The sequence below is a fragment of the Erinaceus europaeus genome, unplaced genomic scaffold (assembly GCF_950295315.1).
Source record: "Erinaceus europaeus unplaced genomic scaffold, mEriEur2.1 scaffold_791, whole genome shotgun sequence".
NCBI lineage: Eukaryota > Metazoa > Chordata > Mammalia > Eulipotyphla > Erinaceidae > Erinaceus > Erinaceus europaeus.
In genome coordinates this window covers 37,515-60,296 of record NW_026647837.1, presented here as the reverse complement: position 1 = coordinate 60,296, position 22,782 = coordinate 37,515, and the positions used below count along the sequence as shown (strand labels likewise).

General features: G+C 50.4%; 2 protein-coding genes across 5 annotated transcripts in view; both read right to left on the bottom strand.

Annotated features, from left to right (window-relative positions):
* Positions 1-423: 423 nt before the first annotated feature.
* Positions 424-15,037, bottom strand: SLC25A34 (solute carrier family 25 member 34). Of its 3 annotated transcripts, none has more exons than XM_060184435.1 (5): positions 14,501-15,023; positions 11,898-11,963; positions 11,642-11,794; positions 9,373-9,507; positions 424-1,316 (listed from the first exon to the last, which is right to left on the bottom strand). In XM_060184435.1, the coding sequence occupies exons 1-5, from the start codon at positions 14,876-14,878 to the stop codon at positions 1,134-1,136; spliced, it is 915 nt and encodes a 304-aa protein (XP_060040418.1). In that variant the 5' UTR covers positions 14,879-15,023; the 3' UTR covers positions 424-1,133. The 3 variants fall into 3 exon arrangements, with proteins under 3 accessions (XP_060040418.1, XP_060040420.1, XP_060040419.1); XM_060184436.1 differs by lacking the exon at positions 424-1,316 and adding an exon at positions 6,232-6,861 and having other exon boundaries at positions 14,501-15,031; XM_060184437.1 differs by lacking the exon at positions 9,373-9,507 and having other exon boundaries at positions 14,501-15,037.
* Positions 15,038-21,864: 6,827 nt separating this feature from the next.
* PLEKHM2 (pleckstrin homology and RUN domain containing M2) overlaps positions 21,865-22,782 on the bottom strand; it is a 32,721-nt gene continuing 31,803 nt past the window's right edge. For both annotated transcript variants that reach the window (XM_060184433.1, XM_060184434.1), the window contains one exon: positions 21,865-22,760. In XM_060184433.1, coding sequence (XP_060040416.1) covers positions 22,626-22,760 — 135 coding nt within the window. In that variant the 3' untranslated portion in view covers positions 21,865-22,625. The remainder of the gene's footprint in view (positions 22,761-22,782) is intronic.

Below are 22,782 nucleotides of genomic sequence, written 5' to 3'. Positions count from 1 at the left end.
ATGGGGCAGAGAGGGAGAGGGCTAGAACGGCAAGAGAAGATAGCCACTTGTAAGCCAAGGAGTGCAGTCAACCACCCAAGCCCTAGACCTCAGACGCCTGGCCTGCAGAGCAGCGAGAGGGTCACTTTGTTGTTTCCACCCCCAGCAGACTACATAAATGATGGCATGGGCCTCAAGGAGCAACCAGGCTCCCTTTGTGGACAGTGGGCCCCTCAGGAGTATTCAAGTCCTGTGGTCTTGGCGGAGAAGAACCTTTGCCAAGGATGCAGCTCAGGGCTGGCAGAGCAGGGTTGCATCCTGACTGCCCCGCCCCTTAGACTGTGCGACCTTGGTCGAAGCCACGTAACTCTCTGAACCTGCTGTTGGCTTATGCTGGTGCTGCCATTGAACCTGGGATCTCTGAGCCATAGGCCCTAGTGTATCTTTTTTTTTTTTTTTTATTTATTTATTTATTTATTTTCCCTTTTGTTGCCCTTTTTTATTGTTGTTGTTGTAGTTATTGTTGTTATTGATGTCGTTGTTGGATAGAGAGAAATGGAGAAAGGAGGGGAAGACAGAGAGTGGGAGAAAAAGACAGACACCTGCAGACCTGCTTTACTGCCTGTGAAGCGACCCCCCTGCAGGTGGGGAGCCGGGGGCTCGAACCGGGATCCTTACACCGGTCCTTGTGCTTCACGCCACGTGCGCTTAACCCGCTGCATTACCACCCGACTCCCCCCTAGTGTATCTTTACATAACCATGATGCTGTCTCCTCGCTCACACCTGTTTCTTCTCATCAGTAAGGGAAGGATTTCTCCTGTCTCACGACACAGAAGTGACCTGTCTCCCTGTGATGCTCACACCGGGAGCAGTTACAGCCATGAGTAAGCCTCTGGGAAGTGGGTCCAGCATGGAGTGGGGCGAGAGCTTTCTGACGAGCAGAGGGAGGTACATTCAGGGCGGATGCTCTGGTCCTGCGGGAACATGGAGGCTGGGTGGACCAGAGCTGTCCACGGGCTCCTGCAGCTTTAGCAGGACCTGGGCCTGGGCCTGGGCCTGGGCCGGGTGCCGGGGCAGCCATTCCTGGCTGGAGTGGTTCACGGGTTCCTTGCAAGTCCTCGTGGCATCAGGATGCCAAGGTGAGGGACAGTGCCTACAGGTTCTGGCGCTGGCTCCGTCCAGCCAGTTTCCGGAGCTCGTCCCAGAAAAGCATGCTGAGGATGGTGTGGGGGCCCAGGCGCAGGTAGGCAGGGCCCAGGCCCTTATAGAGTGCCAGGGGTCCTTCCTGCTTCCAGATCTTCAGCAGGCAGTCAGTCAGGCCTGCATACAGCTGCCCCTGGGGACAGACACGAACAGCATCACGATAGGGACCCCGGGACCGGGCGGACACTGCCGGTATGTCTGGGCGTGTCCCAGCGCCCCTGATAACTGGGCAGTGTATCAAACAGGTGGCCCTCCAGGCTATCGTTATTCGAAAGGGACCTCCTCGCCCTGTCAGGGCCGCCTCCTCTGGAGAAGGGCTTCAATAAGCCGAGTACCCGCTGCCCACAAACAGATGGGCAGAGATGGGCAGAGGCAGACATCGACGGGTGCCCGGCACAAAGTCTGATGGCCGGCGTTTGCTGGTCGCTATGCATTTCAGATCTGGAAACCTCTAGAACACGTAATCACAGAAACTGCAAAGAAGATTTCAACTCCTAGCCTTCTGTCCTACCGCAAAGGAGGATTTGAACAGGAAATGAGTAGTCAAGAAGCTAGTCTTACTGGGGTGTGACCTATCTGCTGGTCAAGCCAAGATCAGAACAGCTCATAGAAGAATCATGATTTTGTCCAGACAGAGAGCAGACAGTGCGTCCCAGAGACACTAGTGTTCCTGCTTGTCTTCTTGGGACCTGCTCATGGAAGGATCACTCTCTGGGATGGGAGGGGGGTTGGGGGGTCGCGCAGCGGATTAAGCGCACGTGGCTCAAAGCGCAAGGACCGGCATGAGGGACTGGCGCAAGGATCTCGGTTCGAGCCCCCGGCTCCCCACCTGCAGGGGAGTCGCTTCACAGGCGGTGAAGCAGGTCTGCAGGTGTCTGTCTTTCTCTCCTCCTCTCTGTCTTCCCCTCCTCTCTCCATTTCTCTCTGTCCTATCCAACAACGACGACATCAATCACAACAATAACTACAACAACAATAAAACAACAAAGGCAACAAAAGGGAAAATAAATAATAAAAATTTTTAAAAAGAACGGAAGTGGAGGGGCAGTGAACTGTCTCACCTGAATACCACTCTGCTTTGCCATATGTACAATCCATCCAGGTCTGAGCCCAGCCCGTCTCACTGAAAGAAGCTTCAGTGCTGTGGTCTCTCTCTCACTGTCTCTCTCTACCTCTCTGCTTCTATCTAAAGAAGAGGAAGAAAGGAAGGAAGAGAGATGTGGGGCCCGGTGGTGGTGCACCTGGCCAAGCGCTCACAATACAGTGCTCTAGGACCGGGTTCAAGCCTCTGGTCCCCAACTGCCAGCAGGGAAGCTTCACAAGTGGTGAAGCAGGGCTGCAGGTGTCTCTCTGTCTCTCCTCTCCATCTCCCTCCTTCCTCTCAATTTCTGGCTGTCTCTATCCAATAAATAAATAAAGTTATTTTAAAGATAAATAAAATAAAAAGAAAGGGGTCGAGCTCCTGGCTCCCCACCTGCAGGGGAGTCGCTTCCCAGGCGGTGAAGCAGGTCTGCAGGTGTCTGTCTTTCTTTCCCCCTCTCTGTCTTCCTCTCATCTCTCCATTTCTCTCTGTCCTATCCAACAATGATGACATCAATAACAACAATAATAATAACTACAACAAAAAAACAACAAGGGCAACAAAAGGGAAAAATAAATAAATATAAAAAATAAAAGAAAGAAAGAGGGAGTCGGGCTGTAGCGCAGCGGGTTAAGCGCAGGTGGCGCAAAGCACAAGGACCGGCATAAGGATCCCGGTTCGAACCCCGGCTCCCCACCTGCAGGGGAGTCGCTTCACAGGCGGTGAAGCAGGTCTGCAGGTGTCTATCTTTCTCTCCTCCTCTCTGTCTTCCCCTCCTCTCTCCATTTCTCTCTATCCTATCCAACAACAACAACAACAATAATAACTACAACAATAAAACAACAAGGGCAACAAAAGGGAATAAATAAATAAAATAAATATTTAAAAAAAATAAAAGAAAAGAAAAGAAAGAAAGAAATATCACTCTGAGCACCAGAAGAATGTTGTTGAGAGCCAATAACCAGAGACGAGGATGGTGCTGAGGTTTTGTTAAGAAGTGTGTGAGAGCCATCTACAAATTTAATGCTATCCCCATCAAGATCACAAGCACATTTTTTTAGGAGAATAAAAAAAATGCTACAAATGTTTATCTGGAACCAGAAAAGACCTAGAATTGCCAAAGCAATCTTGAGAAAAAAGAACTGAACTGGAGGCATCCCACTCCCAGATCTCAAACTGTATTATAGGGCCATTGTCATCAAAACTGCTTGGTACTGGAACATGAACAGACACACTGACCAGTGGAATAGAATTGAGAGCCCAGAAGTGAGCCCCCACACCTATGGACATCTAATCTTTGACAAAGGGGCCCAGACTATTACATGGGGAAAGCAGAGTCTCTTCAACAAATGGTGTTGGAAACAATGGGTTGAAACATGCAGAAGAATGAAACTGAATCACTGTATTTCACCAAATGTGAATCAAGGACTTGGATGTTAGACCACAAACTATCAGATACTTAGAGGACAATATTGGCAGAACTCTTTTCCGCATCAATTTTAAAGACATCTTCAATGAAACAAATCCAATTACAAAGAAAACTAAGGCAAGTATAAACCTATGGGACTACATTAAATTAAAAAGCTTCTTCACAGCAAAAGAAACCACTACCCAAGCCAAGAGACCCCTCACAGAATGGGAGAAGATCTTTACATGCCATACATCAGATAAGAGTTTAATAACCAACATATATAAAGAGCTTGCCAAACTCAACAAGACAACCAATAACCACACCCAAAAATGGGGGGAGGACTTGGACAGAATATTCACCACAGAGAGATCCAAAAGGCCGAGAAACACATGAAAAAAATGCTCCAAGTCTCTGATTGTCAGAGAAATGCAAATCAAGACAACAATGAGATACCACTTCACTCCTGTGAGAATGTCATACATCAGAAAAGGTAGCAGCAGCAGATGCTGGAAAGGGTGTGGGGTCAAAGGAACCCTCCTGCACTGCTGATGGGAATGTCAATTGGTCCAACCTCTGTGGAGAACAGTCTGGAGAACTCTCAGAAGGCTAGAAATGGATCTACCCTATGATCCTGCAATTCCTCTCCTGGGGATAGATCCTAAGGAACCCAACACACCCATCCAAAAAGATCTGTGTACACATGTGTTCTTGGCAGCACAATTTGTAATAGCCAAAACCTGGAAGCAACCCAGGTGTCGAACAACAGATGAGTGGCTGAGCAAGTTGTGGTCTATATACACAATGGAATACTACTGAGCTGTTAAAAATGGTGACTTCACCGTTTTCAGCTGATCTTGGATGGACCTTGAAAAATTCATGTTAAGTGAAATAAGTCAGAAACAGAAGGATGAGTATGGGATGATCTCACTCTCAGGCCAAAGTTGAAAAACAAGATCGGAAAAAAAAAAAAAAAAAAAAACACAAGTAGAACCTGAACTGGAATTGGCGTATTGCACCAAAGTAAAAGACTCTGGGGTGGGGGTGGGTGGATGGGGAGAATACAGGTCCAAGAAGGATGACAGAGGACCTAGTGGGGGTTGTATTGTTATATGGGAAACTGGGGAATGTTATGCATGTACAAACTATCGTATTTACTGTTGAATGTAAAACATTAATTCCCCAATAAAGAAAAAAAAAAAGAAGTGCTTGAAATTGGGAGTTGGGCAGTAGCACAGCAGGTTAAGCGCAGGTAGTGCAAAGCGCAAGGAACAGCAGAAGGATCATGGTTTGAACCCCCGGCTCCCCACCTACAGGGGAGTCGCTTCACAGGCGGTGAAGTAGGTCTGCAGGTGTCTGTCGTTCTCTCCCCCTGTCTTCCCCTCCTCTCTCCATTTCTCTCTGTCCTATCCAACAACAATAACAATAATAACTACAACAAAAAATACCACCACGGCAACAAAAAGGGAAAATGAATAAATAAATATATTTTTTAAAGTCTTAAAAAAAAAAAAAAGAGAAGTGCGTGACATGGATAAGAAATCCTCTGAGCCAGGAACAGTCTCACCAGAGTGATGAGGCTGAGGAGTGGACATCCCACGCCTGCCGCCTTTGGGCGCATTCCGAGGGGAAGCATGCAGAGGTGGTTCTCCTGCACTGGCTAGGTTGGCATCAGCGGGTGCAGTACCAGTCGGGGTGAACTGGGAGAGGAATGCAGGAAGGTGGGCCCCACCCTAGAGGTTTCGGGACTGGAAGAAACATGGGCTTTATAGAGAAAGGGGAGGGTTCCTGCTGTCTTGGGGTTTGAGAAGGCAGTGGATAGTTGTAGCTGTGACCAGATCATTTGGCGGTTGGGTTGACTTTGAGGATCCTATTGTTGGGATTAGCTGTATCATGCCAGACCTCAGCATCGTTTATGGCCTTTTATGATGTTTGTGTATAGCTGTATCTTGTAAAGTAATGTCACTAGTTCCTTCTGTTCTCCCTGGCCTAAGCTTTCTGAAGACAATATTACAGAGAACAAGTCATTATTAGAAATGTATTCACAGTTTGATCCCACTGTTAAGATTCAATATGATTTCCAATTTGAAGTCTGAAGTGCTTATATTGAAGGAACATGTACTCAGCCTATGGTCTGTGCATCGAAAGGTTTGAGACGTTCGGTCCATTTTTCCCCTCTCATATTAATTAAGTGGTTATTTGTGAGATTGTAAAAAATAAAATAAAATAAGGACATCCTGCTTCAGGTTCAGGGGGTTCAGCTTGGCATGGGGTACACAAGATGTCTCCCCTGATTCAGTGGAGGAAACTTTAAAAAAAAAGTATTTTTTTTTTTAAATTTATCCCCTGTTGTTGCCCTTGTTGTTTTATTGTTGTAGTTATTACTGATGTCGTCGTTGTTGGATAGAACAGAGAGAAATGGAGAGAGGAGGGGAAGACAGAGAGGGGGAGAGAAAGACAGACACCTGCAGACCTGCTTCACCGCCTGTGAAGTGACTCCCCTGCAGGTGGGGAGCCGGGGGCTCGAACCGGGATCCTCATGCCAGTCCTTGCACTTTATACCACGTGCGCTTAACCCACTGCGCTACCGACCGACTCCCTGGAGGGCACTTTTTAAAAAAATGTTTTATTATCTTTATTTATTTATTGGGTAGAGACAGTCAGAAATGGAGAGAGAAGGGGAGATAGAGAGAAAAAGAGATACCTGCAATGCTACTTCATCACTCGAGAAGTTTTCCCCTGCAGGGAGGGTCTGGGGGCTTGAACCTGGGTCTTTGTGCATTATTATTTTTAATTCTTTTTTATTATATTTATTTATGGGATAGAGACATCCAGAAATCAAGAGGGAAGGGGGTGATAGAGGGAGAGAGACAGAGAGATACTTTCAACACTGCTCCACCACTCGCAAAGCTTTCCCCCTGCCGGTGGGGACCTGGGGCTCAGATCTGGATCCCTGCACATGGTAACACGTACACTCAGTCAGGTGCGCCACCACCCGCCCTGGAGGGCACTTGGATGTCAGGTACAACCTGTCTTGGGGTCTGTGATGTCCCCTGTTGGCATGTGCATCTGTGAGATTGTGGGGTCAGACCTAGATTCCAACTCGGGCTCCCCAGTTGTGTGTTGCAGACTGCAGACAAGTCATTCAGCCTCAGTTTCCCCAGCAGGAAAACAAAGTGGGAGGTGGCACTGTGAATAATGAATTGGACTCCCGGAAGTTGGGGGGTAGCGCAGCGGGTTAAGCGCACATGGCACAAAGCGCAAGGACCGGTTCGAGCCCCGGCTCCCCACCTGCAGGGGAGTCGCTTCACAGGCGGTGAAGCAGGTCTGCAGGTGTCTGTCTTTCTCTCCCCCTCTCTGTCTTCCCCTCCTCTCTCCATTTCTCTCTGTCCTATCCAACAATGACGACATCAATAACAACAATGATAACTAAAACAATAAAACAAGGGCAACAAAATGGAATAAATAAATATTTAAAAAATAATAATTGGACTCTCAGGGGGCTGGATGGTGTTGCACTGGGTTAAATGCACATAGTATTAAGCACCAGGACCTAATACAAGGATTCAGGTTTGAGCCCCGGCTCCCCACCCGCAAGGGCAACACTTCACAAGCGGTGAAGCAAGTCTGCAGGTGTCTGTCTGCCTCTATCTCTCTCTATTTCCCCTCCCCCTCTCAATATCTCTCTGTCCTACCCAACAAAAATATGGGGAGAAGATGGCTACCAGGAGCAGTGGTTTCATAGTACCACCAAGTGTACTAAGCCGCAGTGATAACTCTGGAGGCAATAAAATAAAGAGAGAAAGAAAGAATTAGACTCTCAAGCAAGTAGTCCCAAGTTGGATCCCTGGTATGGAATATGCTAGAATGATGCTCTGATCCCCCTTCTCTCTAAATTATTATTATTTTAAAATATTTATTTTTTCCCTTTTGTTGCCCTTGTTTTATTGTTGTAGTTATTACTGATGTCATTGTTGTTGGATAGGACAGAGAGAAATGGACAGAGGAGGGGAAGACAGAGAGGGGGAGAGAAAGACAGACACCTGCAGACCTGCTTCACCACCTGTGAAGCGACTCCTCTGAAGGTGGGGAGCCGGGGGCTCAAACTGGGATCCTTCCACCGGTCCTTATGCTCTGCACCACTTGCACTTAACCCGCCGTGCCATGGCCCGACTCTCCTAAATTATTTTTTAATTTACTTTTTAAAATTATATTTATTTGATAGACACAACCAAACATCGAGAGGGGAGGGGTGATAGAGAAAGAGAGAGACAAAGAGACACCTGCCACACTGCTTTACCACTCGCAAAGCTTTCCCTCTGCAAGTGGAAAATGAGGGCTTGGACCCGGGTCTTGTGCATTGTAACATGTGCATTCAACCAGGTGCACCACCACATGTTCCACCCCATCTCTCTCTCTCTCTCTCCTTTTCTCTCATTAATAAATGAATATTTTTCAAAGGAGAAAATGAAGGTGGTTGTGCCCGGATGGCTGCTGCACCCAGAAGAGCACACACATTTCCATGCACAGCAATACAGGTTCAAGCCCCGGTCTCCACTTGAAGGGGAGAGCTTCACAGCTGTGGAGCAGTGCTGCAGGTGTCTCTCAGTCTCTCCCTTTTAATCTCCCCCTTTCATCTCAGCTTCTCTCTGTCTCTGTCTAGTAAATAAGTAAATCCATCCATCAATCAAAGGCACACCTGGTTGAGTTACAGAGCAAAAGGACCCGGGTTCAAGCCCCCTGTCCCCACCTGCAGGAGCAAAGCTTTGCGAGTGGTGAAGCTGGGCTGCAGGTGTCTCCCTGTCTCTCACCCTCTCTATCTCCCCCATCCCTCTCTATTTCTGGCTGTCTCTATTCAATAAATAAATAAATATAATAAAAATGTTAAATCAACAAAATATTAAAAAAGTAAAATAACTTTTATGTAAAAAAAGAAGAAGTGTGGTCCGGGAGGTGGCGCAGTGGATAAAGCATTGGACTCTCAGGCTTGAGGTCCTGAGTTCAATCCCCAGCAGCACAGGTACCAGAGTGATGTCTGGTTCTTTCTCTCTCTCTCTCCTTCTCTCTTTTTCGTTAATAAATAAATAAAATATATAAAAAATAAGTGAAGATGGTCATGGAGAGGGAATAAACTCTGAATGTGAAACAGCTTTTATCAAGGTTCAAGCCCCCGGTCCCCACCTGCAGGGTAGAGAGCTTCACGAATGGTGAATCAGGGCTGCGGGTGTCTCTCTGAATCTTCCCCTCTCTGTATCCCCCTCCCCTCTCAGCTTCTTTATTTTGTTTTATTTTATTATTTTTTTTATTTTTATCAGAGCACTGCTCAATGCAGAGGATTGAACCTGGGACTCTGGAACCTCAGGCACAAGAATCTCTTTGCATAACCATTATGCTATCTACCCCTGCCCCTCTCTCAATTTCTCTCTGTCTCTACCCAGTAATATATAAATAAAAAGATTTTTTTTAAAAGAAGTAAATTTTCCTTTAAAACAATAAGCTTTTAGCACAATGTTTGGGCCACGGGTGCCCGGCAAGAAGCCAGGTTAAGGCACCAGGATGTGTGTGTTTCATGTCTGTCTAGCCTGGTCCAGGAGGTGGCGCGGTGGACAAAGCACTGGGTTTTCAAGCATGTCTGTCTAGCCGCCTGTGCTGAGGGGCATCCCCAGCTCCCCAGCCTCCCTCACCCCTTGCCTGGCTCACCCTGCCTGCTCCATCCACAGGCTGGTTGTACAGACGGGTGCTGGTCACGTCGAACGGGGTCATGACGGCAGCCACGGCAACACTGCTGATCATGCCTCCTGTCAGGGCCACCAGCCAGCTGTCCTCGGGGAGCCACTGTGGGGACAGTACAGGCCGCTGATCCCACGGCTCCCTCCACTGGCTTCCCCGGCATCTGGGGGCCAGGAGAGTGTGCGGGGTGGGGATGGGAGAGGGGACGTCCCGCCTGCTGTTTCCCAGCCTGCTACCCCCAGCTCTTCACAGCTTCGAGGTGCACTGCTGGTCTCTCCCCCACCCCCAATCCAACTCCTGCTGGATTCAAGGCCAGTGTCATGACCCCCACTTTAGTTTTTAAACCAGAGCATTACTCATCTCTATCTTATGGCGGTTTGGGGGATTGAACCTGAGACCTCAGAGCCTCAGGCATGAAAGTCTTTACCGTGGATCGCATCAAAGCAAGGAACTCAGGGGAAAGAGGAGGAGGGAAGGGTGGGAAGGAACTTTAGGGGTCTAGTGCATCACGAAATCGTACTCATGTGACAAAGGCTGCACTGTAAAAGCATGAACTCCCTTCATAAGAAGAAAATCTTCGGCAATGACTGAAGTCTGGACCCCTTGGACCATTCCTAAAATAGACTTCCCGCCTTCTTCCCACACTCAAAGTCTGACTTTCAGCTGCTCTATTCCCACCTTTGGGCTCCTGTTTATTGAATTTGTCCTACTTTCTGTTTTACCACTGATGAGCCACCAGGTTGCAGATGCTACTAGGACTCCATCCTGACTTCCCTGGATAGACGACCTCACCCGTGTGTCCTGGAACCTCCCCTCCCCAGAGTCCTGCCCCACTAGGGAAAGACAGAAACAGGCTGGGGCTGGCCTAGGAGGTAGCACAGTGATAAAGCTTTGGACTCTCAAGCATGAGGTCCCGAGTTCAATCCCTGGCAGTATATATGCCAGAGGAATGTCTGGTTCTTTCTCCTATCTTTTTCATAAATAAATGAAATCTTAAGAAAGAAAAGAAAGAAAAAAAGAGGGAGCCCGGTGTTGATGCAGCGGGTTAAGTGCACATTGCGTAAAGCTCACAGACCAGCATCAGGATCCTTGTTCAAGCCCCCGGCTCCCCACCTGCAGGGGAGTCTCTTCATAGGCGGTGAAGCAGGTCTGCAGGTGTCTGTCTTTCTCTCCCCCTCTCTGTCTTCCCCTCCTCTCTCTTATTCTTCTCTGTCCTATCCAACAATGATGACAGCAATAACAACACCAATAATAACAATGATAAACAACAAGGGCGAGAAAAGGGAAAAAAATTAAAAGAAAGAAAGGAAAGAAGCAGATTGGGAATATGGATCCAACCTGCCAACGCCCATGTCCAGCAGAGAAGCAATTACAGAAGCCAGACCTTCCATCTTCTGCAGCCCATAAAGAATTTTGGTCCAGTGGTCCGGGAGGTGGTGCAGTGGATAAAGCCCTTGACTCTCAAGCATGAGGTCATGAGTTCAAGTCCCGGCAGCACATGTACCAGAGTGATGTCTGGCTCTTTCTCTCTCCTTCTATGTTTCTCATTAATAAATAAATAAAATCTTTTTAAAAAAGAATTCTGGTCCATATTCTAGAGGGATAAAGAATGAGGAAGCTTCCAATAAAGGGGACAGGATAGGAACTCTGGTGGTGGGAACTGTATGGAATTGTATCCCTAATTAATCTTGTTGATAATTATTAAATCACTAATAAAAATTTTATTAAAAAAAAGTCTTGGGAGTCGGGCGGGTAGTGCAGCAGGTTAAGTGCACGTGGCGTGACGCACAAGGACCGGCATAAGGATCCTGGTTCGAGCCCCCGGTTCCCCACCTACAGGGCAGTCACTTCATAGGTGGTGAAGCAGGTCTGCAGGTGTCTGTCTTTCTCTCCCTCTCTCTGTCTTCCCCTCCTCTCTCCATTTCTCTCTGTCCTATCCAACAACCACATCAATAACAATAATAATAATAACTACAATGATAAAACAACAAGGGTAACAAAAGGGAATAAATATTTTAAAATTTTTTTAAAAAAAAGAAGTCTTTTTGCTTCACTGTTGTGCTAACTCCCTGCCCAGAGCCATTATGTTTTGAGAGACTCTAGCTGTCACCACCCCCAGGGGGGTTTCTTGTGTATGAACCCAGCTGGAGCAGCTGGAGTATGATGTGGACCACACAGAGAGGGAAGAAGAAGGCCAGGCTGGTGGTCCCCTCAGGGAACAGATTTCCCCAGCCCTCACCTGCTGATCTTGCACCCAGGCCTTGGCAGAGGTGAAGGTGGCCAGCTGGGCAGCTGAGCCAACCATGACTCGGGGCACGGCGCCTCCCACGCCCCGCCACAGCCCTGCCAGGCCCTGCTGTCGCCAGATGGTCTCTAAGGCCCCCAGGATGCTCTGCAGGGAGAGAACACAGAGTCACTGGGCAGTCTTGCCAGCCCTGGAGCCTGTCCAGCCTACTCAGCCCGGGGAGACCCCAGGGGGATGGCAGACCCTTCACCTGGTGATGGTGCTGGTGTCCCACGGCCATTGCAGCCACCGTCTGGGCCTGCAGCTGTGTTTTGACCTAGGAGAGGAGAGGGGCAAAGGGCTGGGATGGAGGCTGAGAGTGCCCCTGCCCAGCCCACACCTGTGTCCCGATGTCGGGCTAGTGTGGGGGTGCCTCTTCCCGGGCGTGTGCTCTCTGGGTTGGAGAGAACTCGACCGGAGCCAGCCTGGGCTGCTACTCACTCAGCTATGTGAGGGAGATGACTCAGGAACCAAGCTCGTGGTGGTGAGGCAATGCAATGTCTTTATTGATCAGGGAGCCAAGGCTTTTAAAGAGCAGACCTGGAAGTGGCAAGTCGGAAATGGAAATGGCTAGGAAAGGGGTGGAGAAAGGCAAAAGGGGCTGGAAAGGTAGGAACTTCCTTAGCAACTGTTGCGAGGGTTTTAACTGGTAGGATTAATAATGCCCTGCAGGCAGGGAGGGTCTTGAGGGTAGAAAGAAGATAGATCAAAGGAATGGAATGGGTGGGGATCTTTCAGGCAAAACAGTGATTATATAGATAGGCCATAGTAACAGGAATGCAGGGTGGAGCAGGGGGAGCTGGCTTAATGTTTTAAGGAATGCCAGGCTCCTGGAGGCAGAAAAATGCAGGGTGCTTTGTGAGGCTCCTCAAAATTTCCCGCCACCCCAAGACTCCACAAATCCCACCTGCACCTCAGGGGCATGGAGAGCTGGATTGAGGGTGAGGCTTTGGCATTCACTTGAGTCTGAACCTTGCTGCAAACCCAAGAAAGTTACTTAAGCTTCTCTTGGACTGTCTACTCACCCTTGGAAAGCTGTTCTTTGGACTAGAACAGTGACTGTGGGGTAGCCAACTTAAGACACGAGGCCCCTGTTACATATGGGCTGTTCTTTTTCTTTTTATTTATTTTTGTCTCCAGGGTTATTGCTCAGTGCTTGCATTATGAATCCATTGCTCCTAGAGGTCATCTTTTCCCCATTGTTGTTGCTATTGTTGTTGAATAGGACAGAGAGAAATTGAGAGAAGAGGGGGAGAGAGAGAGAGGGGAAGAGAAAGACAGACATTACCTGCAGACCTGCTTCACTGCTTGTGAAGTGACCCCCCCCCCCCCGCCCGCAGGTGGGAAGCCAGGACCTCGAACTGGGATCCTTGCGCGAGTCCTTACGCTTAGTACTATGTGCACTTAGCCTAGTGCACTACTGCCCGGCCTTCCATGGCGTTATTCTCCTCCCTTTCTGTTTTATTGATTTTTTTTTTAAAGGCAGAGATAGGCAGAAGTGCAGAGAGAGAAAGAGAGAGAGAGAGAGAGAGAGAGAGGGAGAGAGAAAGAGGCTGTAGCACTTAAGCTTTCTCCAGTGTAGTGGAGGTCAGGCTCGGACCTGGTTCGTACACACGGCATGGCAGCACAGTGTTCAAGTGGGTTACTTCATCTGCCTTTTTTCATTTTTTCTTTAAGATTAGAAGGTGAGAGAGTGAGACAGAGAGAAGAGGGATGCCACAGCACCACTCTCGAAGCTTCCTCCCTGCAGGCATCCCCAGGTGACAGCAGTGGCCCTCAAGCATGAGAATGTGTGGACTCTACTGGGTAAGCCACCTGCCTAGCCAGGATTTTTATTTTTACTTATTTTTTAAAAAATATTTTTATTTAAAAAAAATTAGGGCGGAGGGGAGATAGCATAACGGTTATGCAAACAGACTCTCATGCCTGAGGCTCCAAAGTCCCAACTTCAATCCCCTGCACCACCATAAACCAGAGCTGAACGGTGCTCTGGTTAAAAAATTTAAAAAAAAAATTTAACTTTAAGGAGTCGGGCGGTAGCACAGCGGGTTAAGCGCATGTGGCGCCAAGCCCAAGGACCGGCATAAGGATCTTGGTTCAAGCCCCCGGCTCCCCACCTGCAGGGAAGTCGCTTCACAGGCGGTGAAGCAGGTCAGCAGGTGTCTGTCTTTCTCTCCCCCTCTCTGTCCTCCCCTCCTCTCCCTATTCTCTCTGTCCTATCCAACAATGACGACATCAATAACAACAATAATAACTACAACAGCTATAAAAAGACAACAAGGTCAACAAAAGGGAAAATAAATAAATAAAATAAAATATGTTTAACTTTGTTTTATAGGACAGAGAAATGGAGAGGGAAAGGGGCTAGAGAGGGAAAGAGACAGACTCCAGCAGCCCTGTTCCACCACTTGTGAAGCTTTCCTCCTGTAGGTGGGGACCGGGACCAGGGGCTTGAACCCAAATCCTTGTGCGCTGTAATGTGGGCGCCTGACCAGGAGTACTACCACCTGGCCCCAGGACTTTTATTCTTTCCTTACATAGACATCAGGGGAGGACAAGGGCCACCCTGGGCCTGAGTCAGCTCCTCCATACCCCCTTGCCTGGCTCAGGACCAGTAGAGAGGACCCCGAGGAACCGAGGGCCAAGGCTCCACCCCGGGACTCTGGACCAAGGGGCAGACTCCAGCCCTGGGCCGGGATGTACTGGGCAGCAACCCCACCCAGTCGGCCCCACCTCACTTATTCCAGCAGGCCGGCCCTGGGAGGCCATGGAGCTGGGTCCTGAGGGGCTGGAGGATGGAGACACAGTACTCACCAGGTAGGCAGGACTGGCCACAAAGGCTCCCAGCGCGCCGGCCACGGCCCCTGCAACCACGGTGCCTCCTGGCCTCTGGGTGAGGCCAGCCTGGCCCGCAAGGCCATAGCAGTAGAAGCGGACGCTGTTCATGAGGCCCTGGTAGAGCAGGCCGGCGGCCAGCCCCTTCTGCAGGCCCCACCACCCGTCTGCACGGGCCACCGCAACTGTGGACGCCACCAAGCCCCGGTAAGGGCGATGGTAGGTGCCCGGGGCCTGCAGCTCTCCTTGCAGCTGCATGCGTGTCTTCACCACCTCCAGGGGGTTGGTGAAGACACAAGCCAGGCAACAGGCTGAGGCGCCCAGCACCAGGTCCACAGCGGGGGCCACTGTCTCCATGGACTCAGGAGGCTTCTAGGCCGTCTTCATGCCCACACAGCCACTGGGCAGGGGGTAGAGGCAGTCCCGGGCCATGTCTGGAGGGCCCCTGTGCCAGGCAGCTTCTGCCTGGGTCTACTTGCTGGGCTCTGCCTTGGCGTGTGGGAGCCTGGGACACGCCTGCTCTGACCAATCTGGCTCTGACCAATCCCAGCAGTCCCCGCACCTCCCGCGGCCAAGGGCGGGCCTGGACCCTGGGATCTGGGGGAAAGGTCACCTGGGGCCCGGGAGGGTGTGACTCCCCGGAGAAGGTGCCCGAGAGCCTAGGGCTCACCCAGCCCCTTGCAGCTGCCCTGGAAGCTTGCTGAGTCCCACCTGCGTGGGCTGCCCCACTCCCAGTCTTGTCTGTGTGTCTGTCCCTCCTGCTCTTGGCTTTCCTTTCCTCGTTCCCCGTGAGAGCAGAGGGAGGGAAGGCTACCCGCCCTGGGGAACCATTCTGGAAGCTGAGCTCTGCTAAGTGTGTGACCTGGACAAGGCACCTTTCCTCTCCTCTCCTGAGAATCAGTCTTTCCATTTTTTTTCTTTTTCCTTTTTAAAATGTATTTGCTTATTAGATAAAGAGAAATTGAGAGGGGAGGGGGAGATTGAGAGGGAGAGACAAAGAGACACCTGCAGCCCTGTTTCACCACTCGTGAAGCTTTCCCCCTGTAGGTGGGGGCCAGGGGCTTGAACCCGGGTCCTTGCACACTGTGATGTGTGCGCTTAACCAGGTGCACCACTGTCGGGCCCCCTCTCCATTTTTTCAAAGCTTGATTTATTGGGCCATCAGAATAGCTCGCTTGGATAGTGCCTTGCTTTGCCATGACCCAGGTTTGAGCCCACACTGAAGGAAGATTTGGTGCTGTAGTCTCTCTCTCTCTCTCTCTCCCTCTCTCCCTCTCTCTCATTCTCTCTCTCTCTTCTATCTAAATATAAGTACATTTAAAATTTATTTTTATTTTTATTTACTTATTCCCTTTTTTTGCCCTTGTTTTATTGTTGTAGTTATTATTCTTGTTGTCATCGTTGTTGGACAGGACAGAGAGAAATGGAGAGAGGAGGGGAAGACAGAGAGGGGGAGAGAAAGACAGACACCTGCAGACCTGCTTCACCGCCTGTGTGCCACCTGCGCTTAACCCACTGCACTACCGCCTGACTCCCATAAATACATTTTTTAAAAAAGGCTTATTAAGGGAGTCAGGCGGTAGTGCAGCGGGTTAAGCACACGTGGCATGAAGTGCAAGGACCGGCGTAAGGATCCTGGTTCCAGCCCCCGGCTCCCCACCTGCAGGGGAGTCGCTTCACAGGCAGTGAGGCAGGTCTGCAGGTGTCTGTCTTTCTCTCCCCCTCCTCTCTCCATTTCTCTCTGTTCTATCTAACAATGATGACATCAATAACAACAACATAATAATTACAACAACAATAAAAAACAACAAGGGCAACAAAAGGGAAAATAAATAAATACAAAAAAATTTATAAAAAGGCTTATTAAAAGAAATAGCAAGAGAGAGAAGGCCAGATCATCACTCTGACATATACAACAATGTCAGGGATCAAACTTGAGACCTTGTATTTGAGAGTCTAATGCTGTCTCCACTATGTAACCCCAGAGGCCTCTCCATTTGTAACACAGGGGTATAGAGGGTCCTTGGAGGGCTTGGCCATAGCTCACTACCTGGGTCTGAAACTGGGTTTGGTGGTGCAGTGGGTAAAGCATTGGTCTCTCAAGCATAAAGTCCCGAGTTCAATCCCAGGCAGCATATGTACCAGAGTGATGTCTGGTTCTTTCTCTTTCCTCCTATCTTTCTCATGAATAAATAAAATCTAAAGAAAGACAGAAAGACAGAGATGGGGCCAGGCAGTAGTGCACCTGGTTGAGCACACACATTACAGTGTGCAAGGACCCAGGTTCAAGCCCCTGGTCCCCACCTGCAGGGGGAAAGCTTCAGGAGTGGTGAAGCAGGGCTGCAGGGGTCTCTCTCCCTTCCTCTTTCCCCATCCCTCTCACCTTCTCTCTGTCTCTATCAAATAATAAATACAGATTTAAGAAAAAATCTTAAGGGGCCAGGTGGTGGCACACCTGGTTGAGCACACATATTACAATGCACAAGGACCGGGGTTCAAGCCCCCAGTCCCTACCTACAGGGGTAAAGCTTCGTAAATGGTGAAGCAGGTCCGCAGGTGTCTGTCTTTCCCTCTCCCTCTCTATCTCCCCCTCCCCTCTCAATTTCTCTCTGTCCTAGCTGATAAAAGAAAGGAGAAAAGGGGGTAGAAGAAAGAATGGTCACCGGGAGCTAAAGATTCATCTGCAGGCACCAAGGCCCAGAGATAACCCCGATGGCAATAAAAGAACAAGAGGAGAAGGAGACAGACGAGGAGGAGGAGGAGGAGGAACTGGGTTCGAGCCCCCAGTCCCCACCTGCAGGGGGAAAGCTTTGCAAGTGGTGAAGCAGGGCTGCAAGTGTCTCTCTGTCTCTCTCCCTCTCTGTCTCTCCCTTCCCTCTAAATTTCTGGATGTCTCTATCCAATAAAGATTAAAAAATTTATTAACAAATAAAAATAAAAAAATCTTAAAAAACATTTGAAGCTGAGTTTGAGCCCATGCTGGCAGCAGTAACTCCATGGAAGGTGGAACAGTGACGTGGTGTGCCTGCCTCTGTCTTTCCCTCTCTCTGAAATAATAACAAAAAAAAGAAATTGTCCTAAGAGCAGGGGAATTGCATGTGTGACCAGGCTACAAAATAAGAGAAGGGCTCTTTTTTTTTTCTTTCTTTCCTTTTAGGTTTGTCGCTAGAAGGGTCAGTGCCTGCACTATGAATCCACTTCTGGTTGCTATCTTTTTTCCATTGTTGTTGTTCCTGTTATTATTATTGTTGTTGTTGGATAAGACAGAGAGAAATGAAGAGAGGAGGGGAAGACAGAGAGGGGGAGAGAAAGACAGACACCTGCAGACCTGCTTCACCGCCTGTGAAGCGACTCCCCTGCAGGTGGGGAGGTGGGGGCTCGAACTGGGACCCTTATGCCGGTCCTTGTGCTTTGCGCCACCTGTGCTTAACCCGCTGCTCTACTGCCTGACTCCCGAGCATCTTTTATTTTTTAACCTACTTCACCAATAGCAAAGGTTTCCCCCTGCAGGTGTGGAGCAGGGGCTTGAACCTGGATCCTTGTGCACTGTAATGTGTGTGCTTACCCAGGCGCACCACCGCCAGGCCTCTGTTATAAGAGCATCTTCTGGTACTATGGGATCACCCCCTCGCCCTCGTGCTGTGCTGGAACCTGATGTGGGCTGTGCACTGGGATAGCGCCCTGTCCTGTGAGCTATCTCTCTGGCTCTGTGCCTTATTATCTTTTATTTATTTATTTATTTATTTATTCCTTTTTGTTGTCCTTGTTTTTTTATTGTTGTAGTTATTATTGTTGTTATTATTGATGTCATCTGTTGTATGCTTTACATTGGGTAGTTCTCCCCCGCCAAGAGAATTGCATCAGTCCTGTTAATTTCGAGGGCCCGCTTGGCCCCGCCCCTAGGGACCCCGCCAGAGTTCCAGAGTTCGAGAGTTTGAGAGAGAGTTCGGGGAGTGCCAGAGTTGGAGAGTTCCTGAGTTCCAGAGTAAGAGAGTTCCTGAGTTCCAGAGTAAGAAAGAGTGTTTGCGCCGCCGCAAAGAGACAGCCAAGTTCTGTTTGGTGATTAGTTTGTCTTAGTTTATGAATCATTGTTCCTGAATAAAGAAATACAGCTGCCCTGCCCAGCCGTTGTCTCCGCGTCTCTGTTACCCGCCCGTGAAGCTAAACCGGCCGGCTAGAGCCTCCGAATTTTAACAACAGTCATCATTGTTGGGATAGGACAGAGAGAAATGGAGAGAGGAGGGGAAGACAGAGAGGGGGAGAGAAAGACAGACACCTGCAGACCTGCTTCACCGCCTGGGAAGCGACCCCCCTGCAGGTGGGGAGCTGGAGGGCTCCTTCCATTGGTCCTTGGGCTTCACACTGTGTGCACTTAACCTGTTGCACCACCGCCCGGCCCCCAAGAAGGGTTCTTTCTGGACTAGAGCCGTGTGGAGCCTGCCTCACACGGCACCTCACCCAGTGGCTGGCAATTCACGTTCCCCTGCCTCTGGCTCCTCTCCTGTCTGTCCAGAACTGCAGAACGGGGCTGACAAAACCACCTGAGTGAGCAAAGCGTCTGCTCTGCTGCATCACAACCCAGCTTCAAGGCCGGCCCCCGCCCCAGCCCACTGGACGCAGCCTTGGTGTTGAGCTGCGCCCCACACACCCCCTCCACCGCCCTTTTCTATCTGAAAAAGGCGACCAGGGTCAGGGAATTCTTTTTAAATTAATTAATTTATGTATTAGAGGCAGAGAGAAACTGAGAAGGGAGGAGGAAATAGAGAGAGAGAGAGAGAGAGAGAGTTGCAGCCTTGCTTCACCACTCATGAAGCCCCCCTGCCCCCCGTAGGTGGGGACCAGGGGCTTGAACCTGGGTCCTTGCTCAATGTCATGTGTATGCTTAACCAAGGGCGATACCTGGCCCCGCCAGTGAAGCCTGAACAACAGCAAAAAGACGCCAGGGTCCCTGGGCGCTGGGAAGTGGAGGTCTAAGGGCAGTTGTACTTCGGCATGCTTAGTTCTGCCCCGAGTGAGCGTGGGGGTGGGGGTGGAGGTGGGGGTGGGGGCTCTGTCAGGTGCTGGGCTGCTTAGACTGAGGCCCGCGCACCACTCCGCCCACCTCAAGGTCTGTCTCCATAGTAGCTTTCACCACACCACCTGAGTCCCAGTTAAGAGCCAGAGCCATGCCGGAACCCTGGCCGCAGCCCCCACACTCATCTCTTTGAGGGTCTCCCTTCCCTCCCAGACACGGAGTCCTGGCAATCACAGTGATGAGGGGCTGGAGCCTCTCAGCTCCCTGCATCTGGCAGACCGGTTGCCCTCTGGCCGTTCCCACCCCGTCGTCTTGGACGGATCCTGGAACCCTCTGGGCCTCTGTCGGTGCTGGGGAGGGAGGAATGCCTACCGTGGATGGACGGTGGGAGCTGCCCCTCCCCTGAACACTGCTGGACACGGAGGGCAGGAGGCAGGTCAGGAAACCAGGTCTCCCCAGACAGCGCCTTTGGCCCACCTGCATGTTAGCTGTCGGGCTCAGGCAAAAATTACTAGTAAAGTCATAGGACCCCTTAGAATAGACCTAAAGTAGACCTACTAGCTTTTCCAAAATGAACACCCCAAGTCTCACCTGCTATAGTGTTACTTTTAGATTTCTATTGGTTCTGCTTTCTATCTTCATGCTTTTTCAGCCACCAAGTTGCAAATGCTACCATGATACCAACCTGACTTCACTGGACAGACGACCTCACCAATGTGTCCTGGAAACCCACCTCCCCAGAGCCTTACCCCACTAGGGAAAGATAGAAACAGGCTGGTGTGTGTGTGGGGGGACTGGGCAGTAGCACAGAGGGCCAAGCGCACATGGAATGAAACACAAGGACCTGCGTAAGGATCCCGGTTTGAGCCCCTGGTTCCTCACCTGCGGGGTGGTCACTTCACAAGCACTGAAACAGGCCTGCAGGTGTCTATCTTTCTCTCCCTCTTATTGTCTCCCCTCTCCTCTCTCAATTTCTGTCTGTCCTATCCAGCAACAACAGCAGCAATAATAAGAACAATAATAACAACAAGGGCAACAAAAATGGGGAAAAAATAACCTCCAGGAGCAGTGGCTTCATAGTGCAGGCACTAAGCCCTAGTGGTAACCCTGGAAAGAAAGAAAGAAAGAAAGAAAGAAAGAAAGAAAGAAAGAAAGAAAGAAAGAAAAATGGGAGTCAGGCAGTAGCACAGCAGGTTAAGCACATGTGGTGCAAAGCTCAAGGACCAGCTTAAGGATCCCAGTTAAGCGCACATGGCGTGAAACACAAGGACTTGTGTAAGGATCCTGGTTCGAGCCCCCGGCTCCCCACCTGCAGGAGAGTCGCTTCCCAGGCGGTGAAGCAGGTCTGCAGGTGTCTGTCTTTCTCTCCCCCTCTCTGTCTTCCCCTCCTCTCTCCATTTCTCTCTGTCCTTTCCAACAATGATGACATCAATAACAACAGTAATAATAACTACAACAATAAAAAAAACAGTAAGGGCAACAAAAGAGAATAAATAAATAATGAAAGATAGATTGATAGAAAGAAAGAAAGGAAGGAAGAAATAAAGGAAGAAAGAAAGGGAGAAAGAGAGAGGCTGGGGGTGTGGATCTACCTGCCAATGTCCATGTCCAGCGGAGAAGCAATGACAGAAGCCAGGCCTTCCCCCTTCTGCTCCCCATAATGACCCTGGGTCCACACTCCCAGAGGGATAAAGACTAGGGAAGCCTCCAATGGAGGGATGGGATACGGAGCTCTGGTGGTGGGAACCGTGTGGAGCTGTGCCCCTCTTATCCTACGGCCTTATCGATCATTATTAAGTCGATTAAAACAAATTAAGAAAGAAACCATCGGGGCCCAAGGCCCTGCATTCACTGACCCACTGAGGGCCATGCCCCACCCTGGTACCTGGAGCGGTCACAGGGCAGCTGAGAGAAGGGTTTTTTGCGGAATGAAAGGACCAAGGGAAGGGGGGCCAGCGGAGGAGGAAAAGGCATGCCTCTTTCTTTTCTTTTTTTTTTATATTTATTTATTCATTTTCCCTTTTTGTTGCCCTTGTTTTTATTGTTATAGTTATTATTGTTGTTGTTATTGATGTCATCGTTGTTGGATAGAACAGAGAGAAATGGAGAGAGGAGGGGAAGACAGAGGGGGAGAGAAAGACAGACACCTGCAGACCTGCTTCACCACCTGTGAAGCGACTCCCCTGCAGGTGGAGAGCCGGGGGCTTGAACCGGGATCCTTGTGCCAGTCCTCGTGCTTTGCGCCACGTGCGCTTAACCCACTGTGCTACCGCCTGACTCCCGGCACACCTCTTTCTACCCCGATCAGTAAGGGCCAGAGACAAGTCTAGGCAATATAACATGTCTATTTTATTTTTAAAAAAACAAAACCCAGACCCCTGCCTCCCCCTTTCCCAGAGGGCCCTGGGCAAAGCTCTCAAGGGAGCCTGGCCTTGACCATCTGTGGAGGCCAGAGGGGTGCTAGTGCAGACACCAGCTGGTGGGTTCTGCCCCTTGCCATGCCTCTTCCCTTCCCTCCTGCTCCCGACGAAGGGAGATGGCCTGATTCCCGGGTCCCTTGGGCACTGCCGGGGTCAGGGAGAGGAAGGGGCTGTGGGCATGCAGGGCTCCCCCGGGGCCTGGCGAGGCCAGCAGCAGTGCACCTGGGGGTGGAGTTGGTGAGACTGCGAGCACTGTGGCTTCCCTGCTGCCGCCTCCCTGCACACGGCCAGGTCACGCGCACCGTGGCTGGGCGTGACCTGAGAGAGGGACCCTCTGGTCCTCCTGTTCCCCCTCATGGCTGACATCACGTTCCTCACCACCCGGCGGCAGCAGCAGCCGTGTCTGCAGAGCCCACGGGGCTCAGGCTCCCCGCCCTCCCTTGGCTCTCTCTAGTCCCCACCCATTGGGCAGGATGCCCGGGGTGCTGAGTACCCCTATGGGTGCTCTGAGGAGAGGCACCCCATTCCCATGCCCCCACATCCCCCGGCGGCTCCACTGCTTGGGCAGGGGTGGGCCCTCTCTCGGGGAGGTGGAAGCCTATCCCTGAGTGGCACGGTGATGGTGACGGGGCGTGCTACTCCGTGGCCTCCCTTCGCTGGTGCCTCTTCCTCAGCACCAGGGGTCCCGGGAGGCTCTGCCGCGACACAGGCTGTCGCTCCGCTGCCAGGCGTTGTGGATGAGGCTCAGGGCGTCCTGGAACTTCTTGGTGGAGGCTTCTTTGATGGCCTTGCGGGGGAGCTCCACCTGGGGGGGGGGTACAGGGATG